Source organism: Apostichopus japonicus, chromosome 11 (assembly GCF_037975245.1).
Source record: "Apostichopus japonicus isolate 1M-3 chromosome 11, ASM3797524v1, whole genome shotgun sequence".
NCBI lineage: Eukaryota > Metazoa > Echinodermata > Holothuroidea > Aspidochirotida > Stichopodidae > Apostichopus > Apostichopus japonicus.
Window position 1 is genome coordinate 28,036,679 of NC_092571.1, and position 14,003 is coordinate 28,050,681.

At 35.1% G+C, this 14,003-nt stretch overlaps 1 protein-coding gene across 7 annotated transcripts in view; it reads left to right on the plus strand.

Annotated features, from left to right (window-relative positions):
* LOC139975639 (uncharacterized) overlaps positions 1 to 14,003 on the plus strand; it is a 45,860-nt gene that overhangs the window by 17,594 nt on the left and 14,263 nt on the right. For all 7 annotated transcript variants that reach the window (XM_071983717.1, XM_071983714.1, XM_071983715.1 and 4 more), the window contains 10 exons: positions 4,812 to 4,931; positions 6,006 to 6,119; positions 6,951 to 7,178; positions 7,677 to 7,769; positions 8,016 to 8,267; positions 8,837 to 8,906; positions 10,984 to 11,117; positions 12,332 to 12,484; positions 13,083 to 13,220; positions 13,448 to 13,531. In XM_071983717.1, the coding sequence (XP_071839818.1) occupies positions 4,812 to 4,931; positions 6,006 to 6,119; positions 6,951 to 7,178; positions 7,677 to 7,769; positions 8,016 to 8,267; positions 8,837 to 8,906; positions 10,984 to 11,117; positions 12,332 to 12,484; positions 13,083 to 13,220; positions 13,448 to 13,531 (1,386 nt within the window). The remainder of the gene's footprint in view (positions 1 to 4,811; positions 4,932 to 6,005; positions 6,120 to 6,950; positions 7,179 to 7,676; positions 7,770 to 8,015; positions 8,268 to 8,836; positions 8,907 to 10,983; positions 11,118 to 12,331; positions 12,485 to 13,082; positions 13,221 to 13,447; positions 13,532 to 14,003) is intronic.

A 14,003-nucleotide genomic window follows, 5' to 3' on the forward strand; every position in this document is an offset into this window, starting at 1 on the left:
TTAAAGGAGCAATTCCTTTATTCTTCATGTCCTACAGTACTTTAACTGTACACTTGAGTAGATCTGTTCTGGCCACAATGCAGTACCTTACAATTGAACTGATTATTAATAATTAATGAGGTTATTTCAAATGGGAGACTGTCTTTGTGACAGATCCAGTGATGTTATAACCGTCAATAAATGGAATGTACACTATACACTGCATGTGCACAAAGGATTTATTGTAGAACTGTGTGGATAGTATAGAACAAACGGTCAGTGCTTCACTTGTATACTACTGTCTGTAGTGTTTGAGATGAAGACGTCATGAAGAGAACTATATAGATGTGATATACATGTTGTGAGGCTGTATGAGGTCTGGACAATTTATCAGCTTCTATATATGAAAACAATCTCACCTAGCTTTTACTTGGCTTTGTCATGTCTCACCTCAAAATCAAGGTATGAATCAGACCTAGAATTTCACAATTTAGCCACTTGTTTAGAAAGAAGCAAGACTTAGTGCTTACAACTTTTACTGGCTAGAATAGTCTTAAGGGAGCTGCCCAATATCATTAATAGGTGCTTATCTCCTGGCATCTTCTGTATATCCTGGCAGGAAAATGCCTGGGTGCCTTTTCTCTACTGACAAACGAAAAAATACACTGGCAATTAGCCAGCTGATAGCTATTGTGAAGTTCGAAGCCTGTAAGTGATTGTGTTGTCCTTAAATATGTTTAGCTACAGGAAATAAAAGGCAACAGTTCATATCCTTTTCAGTCAGCTCTGCTTACAACATTTTGACAATTTCATTGAATTTTTAGTATACTTTTATCAATGTTAACTGTTGTTAGCTCTCCAAACAAATGGAAAGTATGTAGGGCAGACAGGTGCAGAGACCAAGTTTAACATCAACTTTTGCACAGGTAGCTATAAAGGGAATATTCTGGTGACACATATATAATGTTACATTTTATTAGATCAAATATTTCACGCTGTTAGTTGAAGACCCCATCTTGTGATAAACTTGAAATTTAGCCTGTTTTCACTGGCTTAAAGTTAGCTCAATACCTCCAAGAATGTTGATACGAGTAGATGATCAGTACCAACCAGGCAGATATTCTTCAAAAACTTTACTTTGGCTTTTATAATCATCTAGTTGATTTATCCTTGAAAATCTTTAAACTGAAACATTTCGAATTGTTGGCATAGCTGTGATTACAGAACTTTATTAAACTTGTATTGTATTTATGTTCCTCTAAATGCACCTTTTGTGTAGAAATACAAATTTCCTCCATAGATAATTGATTGAAATAAAGAAAATATCAAGAACTTGTGTTAATTTTTCCAACTTGTACATATCACCAAATTTGAAATTATCATATCTTCACAGTACATTATTAGTGAGGATGTGGTTTTGATACAGTTTAAACATGCATTTCAAGTATATTCATAATTTTCTAAGCAATCCCTTTGAGCCATACATGTGCAAAGATTTCTTTAAAGCTTCTTTAGATTTGACATGCTTTAATTGACGTCATCAGGCCATATCCTTGGCAGAAAATCACAGATTGTTGTGGATAAATTACTCTTCATCATCTTTACAATATGACAAACTTTGCTGTCTAATTGTCTATATCATCTAGATATGATATGTTTCATGAAACTAACACAATTGGATTTCAAATGCACTGGTATGGTGTACTGTAGCGTGGACAATACAGTTCAGTACAATAATTAGATACATATGTCAGATTTGTGAGAATGAGCAGGATCTTCTTCAAAGGCTAAATGACATTCAGCCTTTGAAGAAGATCCTGCTAGGATTTTATTTTGACTTTTGACTTGTGTTTGCACTTTTTATTTTATAATGATTAAGATGAACAGTACTACCATTGTCAAACCTTTCCGGTCTGACATCTCTGACCACAACAGTCAGAAACAATGTTTGGTATTCAACTTTAAAACTACACTGTGTAACAACACCATAACAAAACACTCTTTTACTTAGTAAAGAATAATCAATTGACTTTTGTTTGCACAATGTTCTTACGTAGCAGAGGTCATAAATAAAAATCTCCAAGATAAATGAATAAGAAAAAAGAGTTTCACAGTTTATGCAGACTCACCTTTACTTAGAATATTTCTTTTCCCATAATTAACATCCTTCATGAAAAGTTTCTCCATGGATCATCTATCATCATTTAACACTTCAATTCTAATAGCCAAAGTGTAAGCATCACATAAAAGTGATGCTTCAGTTTATCACACTATTTGAAGATCAAAGTTGCACTCACAAAGGTTATGAAATGTCTGTACATTTTTGGAGTGCAATTGTCAAATTTGATTTATTAAGTTGGGACAAACTGAAAACTATCATTGACAATTGCCCATATCATATTTGTGGTTAAAATGCATTTTATATTGATAATATAACTTGGTTAAAGGTTAAATGTTTACTAATTGACTGCCAACTAGACATTCAAAGGTACAGTACTACAGCTACCCCACCAGTTGTGATCACCATGGTTACCAGATGCAATGTTCTTTTGTAATGGAAGTTGATCTTGAGCCCTTTGTGTTTGCCTATTGTATTAAGCAATCTCTGTAAGCAGCAGGTACCTGTGCTAAGTAACTGTCAAATAATAGTGTAAGTCATCCATGAAAGAGGCTCTTAATACACAAGTTGCTATCAAGAATTGGACAAAGCAGTGAACAGTTACAATATAAGGTACCACACTAGAGCTCTTGGAATTGGCATTGTGCAGTAATTGTTATCTCTAAATCTCATTTTTCATGGATGATGTAGTTTCTTCTTGTTAATTGGATGTAACCTATAGTAGTAGGCTTTGGTCTGGGCTAAGATATTGAACATCACAGCAGTTGCTCTCCTTGATTGGAGCATTTGGAGTCCATGGAATAGGTTATCTGAATTGCACTGCATAGAAGATACAGTTTTTCACTCACTACAGTAGTTCAAGGTTTTGGAAGCAATTTACTTGATTGGTGGAAATTATAAGGATTCAACTTCTCATTTTGTGTATTATTTATACAGTATACATTCATATTGTAAACCTACTGTAGCAATAGCAAATATTGGAGGTTGCACTAATAGAACTTTTCCAGAGTATATGTGCTGTGTGAAAGTGGTATACTGTAAGTACATTCAGACAACTGTATATGAAATTCTTACAGGGTAGGTGAGTACAGTATGGTAATCATTGGTAACTGTATATTATATTCCTCTATGAATAAAGAATTTTGAAGTATAAATAGTGATATTAATTTCTTCTCTAGACACATTGATATAAAGATGTGGTTTTGATCTAAATATCAACTTTAACCACCAGAATGTTTATAACGTAGAATTTTTTAATTTATTGTTGATCAGGAATTGTGATTGCAACTTTGGTGGTATTCATATTGATGTTCTTTCCATCTACGGGAACAGTCAACCTAGAGTTATTTGCTCATTTATTGGTAATGAATAAAAAAGGAAAGACAAAATATATGATACTTTGGTAGGCTAGAGGTTAGGCCTATGTCTAAATCTCTTAATTGACTAGGTCGCAATACTTTGGGAGGTATGGAAGTGTAATAATTGAAGTGCATTGGTACTGTACCTTTTAACGTCCTAAAATGTTACCTCAAATACTGAATTATCCTGTTAAAGAACTGATAAATTTGAGAACATGAAATAACAAAATCAGAACTTTGGTTAACAGATGTGTCAATTTATCCAGTTCCATCCTGCCACACTATGAGGGCATTTTGTTTTTCATCCTTAATTGCTTGTCGTTCCATGACAACACAACATGATCACTATTTTTACCAGTTCATAATAATCTTGTTTAGTAGTTTTCAAAACCATGAATAAAATGCATTCCTGCGTAACCACCAATTGGTCATAACAATTTTAGCCTTGGTCCTACAGTACAGTATGTTGAACCGCTGAGCATATCTATGTTGTGTCAGTATTCCTTCAGCTAATTGAGCCATTCCGCCAGCACAGTATGATTTACAACCCACAATAGTAACATGTTTTTCACTCTCTTATGTGCAGTAAAATATTAATTACTGTACTGCAGTAGTCTCAGGCAAAGGTTGCCTTAACTAGAGTGTCAAAAAAGCACCATCTGGTATATAGCTTTGATGTCAAATATCAACTACCACCAAAGCTATTGCAATTTTGGGAATTTGAAATTATCTCTAATTTGGGATGTTGCTTTGACATACTGTATTCTTGTCTCCTAGTGAGATTTGAGAGTTAAGTTTCATTTATAGCATCTTTATAACTTTGATATATTTCACTTAAAAATTATTTTCAGTAAGAAATTAAAGAGGCATTTAATTTGCAACAAACTTTTGCTCAAGTTAAGATTTTGGATCTTGGTTCTTTTGCTATTATGATTGATTTCATGCTTTCTGACAAAGAACATCATTTAGTTTACATGCATAACCTGTGGCCATCTTCATATTTGATGATCACCAGATTGTAAAAAAGTATGAAATTAAAGTAGGTTAGCTACACTACATATTAGCCAGTGTATAACCATACCAACATTAAAAGATTGGAATAGTTTTGGAAATAAACAAAAATAATCCATTTTATACATACACAAACATAACTTAATCAGTTTTCACTGACTTGGCACTGTATGTCAGTACAGTGAAAATAGCAGTTAGGTCATTAGTTGTCCTATAGTCATTGTGTCATGGATGTTATTGTAATTGTAATTTAAGATACTAAAAGAGCGCACATTTTGAAAGTCAAATGTGTAACATACTGTAGTGTGTTTCAAAAATCTGGACTTCTACTTTTGGATAAACAGGTAAAGGAACTTACTGCTGCATTGGAGACAGAGAAAAGGAGAAAGTCATCATATGAGGCTACTATTATCAAACTGAAGACACTCCTGGATAAAAATAAAAAGGAAATTGTGTCGTTAAAGGTAATTGATACTTAATAACTTTATTATCATACAATATACTCAGAGATGCTATATTAAACAGTACTGTATGTGAATCTGTGTTTCTCTCTGACTTCCTATGCAACGTATAAGAGGTTCCATCATTACTACAGTATGTAGGAGAATGTAGAAATGTAGTTCGAGAGCATTGGTAATCAATACTTTCTTCAGTATTAGTGCTTTGCAACGGTATCCTTTTAAGGACAATGCTTCAATGTAGATATATTGCACATGCATGAACGTTCAATGAAGGGAGGGAGGGTACTGCACAACAGTGCACATGCAGTATTGCAGAAAGGGAACTACTGTAAGCAATGCTGTGCATTCCCTAGTTTGCTTCCCCTGGCTTTAGGTAGAACTTAAAAGCATATATATGCTGTGTGCCATAACATGAAAGAGTAAAAGTAGTAGAAAGTGTTCATGTGCCTTATTTTAAACATTAAGGATTCAGCGCTTATGGTTAGGAGGCAAGGTCAATGTTATGCTTCATACTGTACATACAGTACTTCCATTATAGAACTTCAACTTACAAAAATTTAAAAAAAGTAGTTTCAGTATTCGACCCATATTGCTGATATGTGAAGGTCATATTGTCCACATCAAACAAAATGCAAATTTCAATTCAAATTATCTCTTAAGGTGACTGGCAGATGGCTCTTATGCTAGCAACACTTTGTGTCCCAGACCCCTATAGGCTGGTGGTAACCTGAACGTTTGATCCCTATAGCTTTCTTCATTTACTGGTTAGAAATGGCCCAGCAGAAATGACAATTGAAATTTTCATTTTTAAGGCAAAATTTCTCCATACAGTAAACAGTAACTGCAATCATCTTTTGATTTCTTTGTTGAGAGCTACTGTATGGCCGCAACTAGGCATAGAAAGCCATTTTCATGAACAGTTCAAAGAGTGCAAGGCAGAGTGAGACTTCTTCACCATGACTCATTTACAAATGTCCTGTTTGTGTGATACAGACCTGTACTAAAAATTACAAGTTCCTGTTTCTTTCTGTAGTGTGTCATGTGGCTAATGTTCATTTTGCTTTCTCTTTCACATAGCAAGAAAACAAGGACCTGGAAAATGAAAATCAGTCCCTTGAACAAAGGCTCACGGATATTACGAGTGATGCGCAATTAATAAAAACACGAGAGCAGGCTCTGACCATACACAATGTACTGTAGTACTACCACGGTGACCTCTTTTTGTTAAATGACATCATAACAACTTTTGTTATATAATAATAGCTTTTACCTTCATTTATACACTCATGAGTACAAAACTGAGTGAGAAATGATATTAGTTGTGGGATTTTGTGACATAATGCCAGGCCTCTGGACTCTATCCGACAATGCGTTCCATTCCGCACTGGCACCTCAGTCCCCCACATTCTGCCCCCTACCCCCATAGAATTGCTCTCAAGTCATTTTGCTGCCCCCCCCCTTTTTCAGAAAGTCTGGCAATGTCACTTTGGCTCATTGATGCTGCCCCTCAGCATCCGACTATAGAGTGTCTACAGTAGGTGAAAGTGTCTTGATGTTCCTTCTGAACATTGCTCAATGAGAGGTAGGATCCACCTTTCAGAATCCTACAGTGTGAAAAATGCTGGACATAACTTCTGTGAATCTTCAGCTTTATATTTATCAGATCTTCAGAGAATTCTAATAATATTATTGCTAATATTTCAAAAATTCTTCCAACAATCCTTAGAGGACAGTAGCTTGTTACCTCTGGCAGTGAATGTATCTGTTGAAAAATGATTTAGACATGCAATATAAATTTCAATTAGGATGATTAAATCTGGCCTACAATATAGAAAGAGAAGTGTCTAAAGGTATTCTGAAAGAGGAAGTTTGTTTCAAATGATTAAACCTCTGAACATGTACAGTACCTTAATGACTCATTTTTGAAAAAAACAATTCTTAGGAATGCAATGGTTTGATTGTGATCAGCAGTATGCAAATAGAAGTTTATTCATTGCTTTTCTCTCTTTCTTTGGGAAATAGGAGAGTTTAAAAGAAGAATCTAGGAGTGTGCCTCAGCTATACAAGGAATTGGAACAATTACACAGACAGAACGAAAGCAGCTTGGTAAAACTGCAGTCTGCAATGTTATCATTGGAGGAAGAGCGGAAGAAATGTGGCAGTCTAGAAAGAAGATTGAATGAAACTGAAGGGAAATGGGAGGGGGTTGTAAACAGATATAAAAACAATGAACAGGATTTGAAGACCAAGGTATAGTCTAGAATATCTGTTTATCTTTCATTAAGTCCACATATAGACTGTTGCTTAATGTCAATTTGTGGGAATCTTTACCTGCAAAGATCAAGTATCATTTTGTTTCTGGAAAAACATTTGCTAACCATACCTACTGTATGTATGTGAACAATTTTGTTTGAAAAAGTTTTTTAAATAACTTTTATATGTGATAGATAGAAGATGCTAAATTGAGAATGTGTGTAGACAATCTACAAAGACTTATCTTCCATTGATAAAACAAAAAGATTAATGTTTGCTGGTTGTCTTTTATTAATTTTCAATCTTTTGAGTATGAGTTGTGTTTGTGCTTACCAAATTCGGGAAAGCTGCTTTACAATTCTTTGAATTTTTTTTCTTTTTTGTTATTTACATTTTGTAATCCTAAGATCATTTTTGCCATACTGTAGGTGGGTTTACACTGTGTAAGTGACCCTTCTCTACAGTGTACAGTATCTTTCTCTCTCTCTCCAATAGTTGAACCAGCTCAGCAGAGAACTGGAGGCATCAAAAGATGACATGGCAAGAAGTCATCGAGAAATAATGAAGCTTAAAGCAGAGCAAGATAGGGTGAGATAATGGTCTGAGGGATTAGTCGAGTACAGGGACATAACACAGGGATTATGGAAAACAGGATAATGAGCAGGGCCAGGGTTGTGGTGTTGCAAATCCATACTTTTATAAAAAGATTAAAGCAAATTACAAACAGTTATAGACATTTATATTTGATATTGATTATGAAATTAATATCACAGTAAGGTAAGCACCAAGAAGAAATAATCAAGGATGGCTTACGATTTTTTTCTACTTTGAAAGGTAATGGACAACTCTAAAAGTGAGTCAGAAAAACTCCGCCTACAGCTTTTAAAAGAACAGGAAAAAGCCCGGGAGTTGAAGCGTGAGGTGGAAAAAGTTGGTAATATTGAAGCTACAATGGAGGACTTTAAGAAAGATAGAGATGTATTAGCAAAAGAATTACAGGTGATGATATCCAAAGAAAAAGCAAACCATGTGACCGCAACCTCTGTGGAAGTAATAGAAACAGAAAAGAAAACATTGAAGGAACAGGTAAGACTTAGCCATGAATGGAATTGTTCTAGACTTATATGCTGAAATTCAATGTAGAATGAAGCTAAATATATATCCAATCAGACAACCTGAACAGCCTTAGTTCTAACTGCCCCCCTCATTCAACATCTCAAATTCCTGTATGTAGTCATGGGTTAAAGCTAATGAGTATTAAGTGCAGGTTGCACAAATGTGGATAACTATTCAGATACTACATTTAAAAGAAAACATATATACCGTCCAGAAAGTCTGTATATATTAGAGTGTAAACAAAGAGTTTAAAATAAGTCATCAGACATACAGGTCAGGGAAACAAGGATTTTCAGGCCATGTACATTAAAAAACAATCGATTCCAAATAAGTTAAATTATTGCTCGGTCAAACCAAATGGTGTGGAAACTGAATTTAGAGTCAGTGTTGTTATTTCACTTGTCTTTTTGAATTCACATTTTACATATATTATACAGTATGTCCTTTCTGCATACTGGATTGCATTTGCATAACCATACATACATAATTAATTAAAGGGTCAGTACCTCTTGTTCTCTCCATCTGGTGTCTTTGTTTAGCTCAACGGAAGTCTCAAGAGACAAAGTGACCTGCATCAAGACCTGATTAAGTTGCATACTGAACACCAAGGTACAGAAGGATATTAACAAATGTCTCCTTGCTCTATGCTAGGTAAAAGGATTCTATGCAAAGATGGTGGCATGTGTATCTTTATATGTGACACCTTGGCTTAATGAAATGATATTTCACCATATATCAATTTCATATTATTTCATTTTTTGTTGTTGTAATTTTTAGGATGCAATATTTTTAGGCTGTAATATTTTTGGCTGTAATAATTTTAAGTTGTAATATTTTATGCGATTTTGTGAAGTGCTTTGAGATCATTCTTTGGTGTAAAGCGCTATATAAGAATAAATTATGATTAAAGTTATTATTATACTTTCCTACATGTCCCTTACTTGGTTCTTAGCTGATCATGTTCTTGGTGGAGATCAAAGCTTATTGAAAGTCACCAGTAGTCAAAATATGTGTATCTCTAACTATTGAGTGACCAGGTGCCCCTAATGCAAACAGTCAGCTTCCAAGTTGAAAACTTTGAAACACATAAACTCTATATGAATATCAGTCTTGATATGTGGGCTCCTGTGCATGAATCTTTGGTTGGCATTCTATTAATTGAGGGTCAAAATCATAAAGTCAAAATCTTGAATCCTTTACACTGGTCAGTGTAAATTTCACCTGGCGTATTAGTATTGTCAGATTTGGGTTTACACTGAGAAGAAAGAAAATACTTTGTTCTCCAATCCGAATGATGATCTATTTCAATACCTCATTTTTCATGAATCTTCCTCAATCAGTCCACTTCCCCTACCCCTCTCCCTCTGCACCAATCCCCTTCTGCTCACATCCTCCTCCCCCACCCACCCACTCTCTTCCCCACCCACTCTCTTCCCCACCCACTCTCCCTTCCAATGCTCTCTCCCTTCCCACGCTTTCTCCTTTCCCATCCACTCAACCAACCTTTCTTTATTTCATCTGTGTGGTACTGTTATCACCACTGCTATGACCTTGCTATTGTGCCAAGAATAGCACACATAGTGCTGTTTACAATATAACAACACAAAAGGAGATTTCCTTAGGCAGGATGTTGAAAGACAATGTTGTTACAAGCAAAACTAGTTAAAGTGCAACAACAGTACTTTCTTTGTTGACTGTAAAGTACATTCACACAGTGTTTGATAGAATATGTGTATACTGCAATGTAATGATTTCACTGGTTAGACCATGAGGCTGTGTAGACCTTATCATCAATTTGCAACCATGTTATATGATATTGAACAACTTCCACTCCAAAACAGACACAATTCAGAGATTACAGGGAATAATTTAACCAGGTGCTAGCCTAGTTCTTTGCCCTAATTTTTTTTTTACATCTGTGCATTTGTGTAACATATGCTCATTTTGTATCATAGCAATACATCAACAATGCTCTGTAATACCAGATGGATAATGGTTTATTACTGCAGTACTGATGATGCATGATCATCAAAGATTAAGCTGCAGTACTATATCTTTTAGAACCTTCTAGGAACAAAGTAACCATCAAGCAAAAACTATACAAAAGTAAATTCCAAAAGAGCCAGTTGGGTACCCTGCTACCAGCAATAATTTGTTTCCCAGAAAATGTAACAGCATGAAAAATGGGTTATTTGCAATAGGCACACACATGTACAGTAAAAGACACCACATCCACCTACCTGTAACCATCCATCTTTGGAAAACTTGCCAAGACTGCCGCTGGAAGCTTAGGTGAAAAGTTTTACCGTTTAGTAACAAATATATTAAACATGGCAGTTAGTGCAGCTTGAGTAGCATTGACATTTTTAAAGTCACTTTCATAATGACATGGTATTTGGTAGTAACAGTAAATTTGGAACCATGTTGCAGGGCAGGTACTCAGCGAAAGCAATATTGCTTTCAATCAGATAATGATAAAGCATACATGACATGTGGAACCATGTTGCAGGGCAGTTACTCAGCAAAAGCAATAATGCTTTCAATCAGATAATGATAAAGCACATGTGACATTTTAATTTGGTTGGTAAGTGGTTCCATGGTATAGAGTCAGGATTTTTTGTTCCATTGAAAGAATATTCATTTCTTCAAAAATTGAATTATGCATATATATATTTATATTCAACAGATCTCAAATCAGAATTCACTACCACAAAAGAGAATCTCAGAAGTACTGAAGAAGTTGTGGCAGTCTTGCGTGGGGAACTTAGCAGGAAATCTAAGGAGCTCATGAATACTTTTGATTTCTCAAGGGAAGGACAGGTATAACAAATAGAAATGTCACAGTAGTACCGTACAAATTGGTATACTTCTAATGACGTACATTTTACAGCAGCTGTATTCGTCAAAAATAAGAAAAGTGGTCTCATTTGCTGAAAGTAACCCAACCTCTTGCTCTAAGAAAAGGCCATGAACCATCTACAGATTGACTGGGGTTGTACAAATGCTTTCAAGATACAATTAGAATAATGAATCAAGTAGTTTTGTTTGATGTGTCATGATAGTGGTTTAAATTATTGAATAACATGTTCAGCACTTTGTTCCCACTGCACTTCAGTTCAGTACTGTTTAAAGATATCCTAGGGCAATAATGTACAACAAGGTTCAATCACATTGCCATATCTGCAGCATACCAGTACATTTATATCTTATTGATGTTGAAGCATGCCGGTGATCTGTAAATTTTCCCTCAAGTGAGGCTTAAATTTCAGTATCAAGATTCTGCCCCTTGGCTTATTATTGTTGTATTGTCTTGAAACAATACACAATAATAGGACTGTGTGTCTACATGATGTTTGCAGTACACACCCAAAAATTGTCTGTAGTTTGGCTTAAGCTATCAGAGCCACTAACCTAAGCAGTACACATGGCACATACAGTGCATGGGACTCCACTTTTTTAATAACATATTTTATACATTTGGAATGTTTGCCTAGCTGCCATTGTTCTCTGTATCCAAATGTAGCCTTGTGAAAAAGTAATTATTATCTTCTGCATAAAAGACAAAACAGAATTAAGCTCATTTCAATTGCCTTTATTGCATGGTCCCTTCTGTTGCTAGATGCATTTCCAAAATAATAAAACTTGGAAAGTTCATATCTTTGCAGGACAAAAAATTCCAGCAATCAATTTTGTTAGATTTTTCAGCTTCATCCTCTGGAATATCCCATTAAGATTGATTCTTTGCTTAATGTTTTATATTAAGAGAGAGGAGGGGGGGGGGGCAGGGAGGGTGGGAGGAGAATAACAGTAGAACTATGTTATATACTAGGTAACACCTAAAAGCCATTTTTAATAAGCAGTGACAGCAGGTCAACATATGAATTTGAGTTTTGGAAGAAGTTACTTACTTATTACACTGTAATTGTATGTCAGCAATCTGTTTCTTGCTCTTTGTTTTTGAGGTTGAAATTGAGGTGTAGTGAAGTCATTGATGTGTTACAATATTACTATGGACCTTTTTCTTAATATTTCAGGCAAAAATGGAGTTTGAAGTTGTTCATCTTCAACGCAATATTGAAGAAGAAAGAAAATCCTTCGTAAAAGATAATTGCGACTTGAAGCTGATGCTCGAAGTTGAACAGAAAAAGAATGAAGAACTCACGAGAGTTTTAAAAGAAAAAACAGAGGTGAATATTCAAACATCTGATCATTTTATTTTTTAATCGATATATAAGGCAAAAAAATAAGTTTCTTATAAATTCTATAAAAATGGTAAAATAGGAATTGTATGTTGAATATTGTTGATGTAGTGGCTGTTATTTTGAAATCATTTTTTTAGACTTGTCTAACAAGTTTAATTGAGAGCATTGCGCCTGCATTCCAGAATTTGGGCTCAATTTTGAAATGTGTACTGTTTCAATTCTTGTAGAGCTACTGGTAAATCATTAGAGGTTCAATCCATGCCAAATCAACAGATTTTTGGGTTGATTCCACGTCGACCCTCTCAGAATCGCCTGAAATTGATATGGTGTCTTTCCACATGTCATGTCAATTTGGGCCTGTGGGTAAATTTTAATTTTTCTTTAAGTACCATTTTTCAGGAGTGAATTGACCCTATTTCTTAAAACTCATCCTTTCCTATTACTTATGAAGACAAAGTTCAATGCACTGCCACATATGTCTGCAGAATGATGTTAAGTATAATGTGAATGCAATCTTGAATCACTGATATGAATATTTCTATTGGAACAATAGTTATCATCAATTCTTTTAAACGTATTATAGGAGGTGGCCAACCTACGCCGCGAGGTGAGCCGTTTGTCTCTTAACAGCATCAAACTGGATGAGAGGGTGCAAGAAGAACTGAAGCAGAGGCAGAATGTCGACAGTAGAAACAAAGTCCTGGAGGAGGAGCTTGATAAGGTAGCAAAGTTTAAGAGAACTAAATGTATCTGACTTCCCTCTGTAATGATATATATAAATATTGAGGAGGGGGGGGGGGGTATTTCAAATGCCCTAGTCTTCAGATGATAATCTCAAACATCATTCTTTCAGAGATATTTTTTCCCACTAGTGAATGATATTTAATGACAAAAACTGTAATAAATACTATGACTGTTAATGTTACCTTCCTTTCTTTCTCCACACAGCTTTGGTCACAACTGAAGGAAGTGATGGACAAACATGCTGCTAATGAACTTTCCAAAACAGAGTTAGAGGGGGAACTCTTTAGGGTAATATTCATCTAACCATTTGCACCTATATTCCTTGCACCTTCTAATTGCAAGAGGGAAAGCTGGATCATCATGCATGGCATAACATGCAGAACCTTAAAAAATTCATCAGAAACATTGCCAGTACACAACTTACACACTTTCCCACAGTCCCCTTCACATGTCTTGACTAGATCAGGAAGGATACATTCATTTATTCCCTTTGAAAATAAACAACCCACAACTTAGTAACTTCCTTTAAACTGAGTGTATATCATGACTTCATGTTTCTTCACAGTTGAGACAACTCATGTTATACAGATCATCCTGATGGATGTGGGAGATTTAATTACAGATCGTGAACTTAAGCAACTAATGTTTAAGGCAGGTTTAATTAAGTACAACCGGGACCCTAGTGGATAGCTTTATACTCTAAGGTGTAGACGTTTAGTCATCATTAAATCCAGTCCTAATGTAGCACTTAATAATTGAT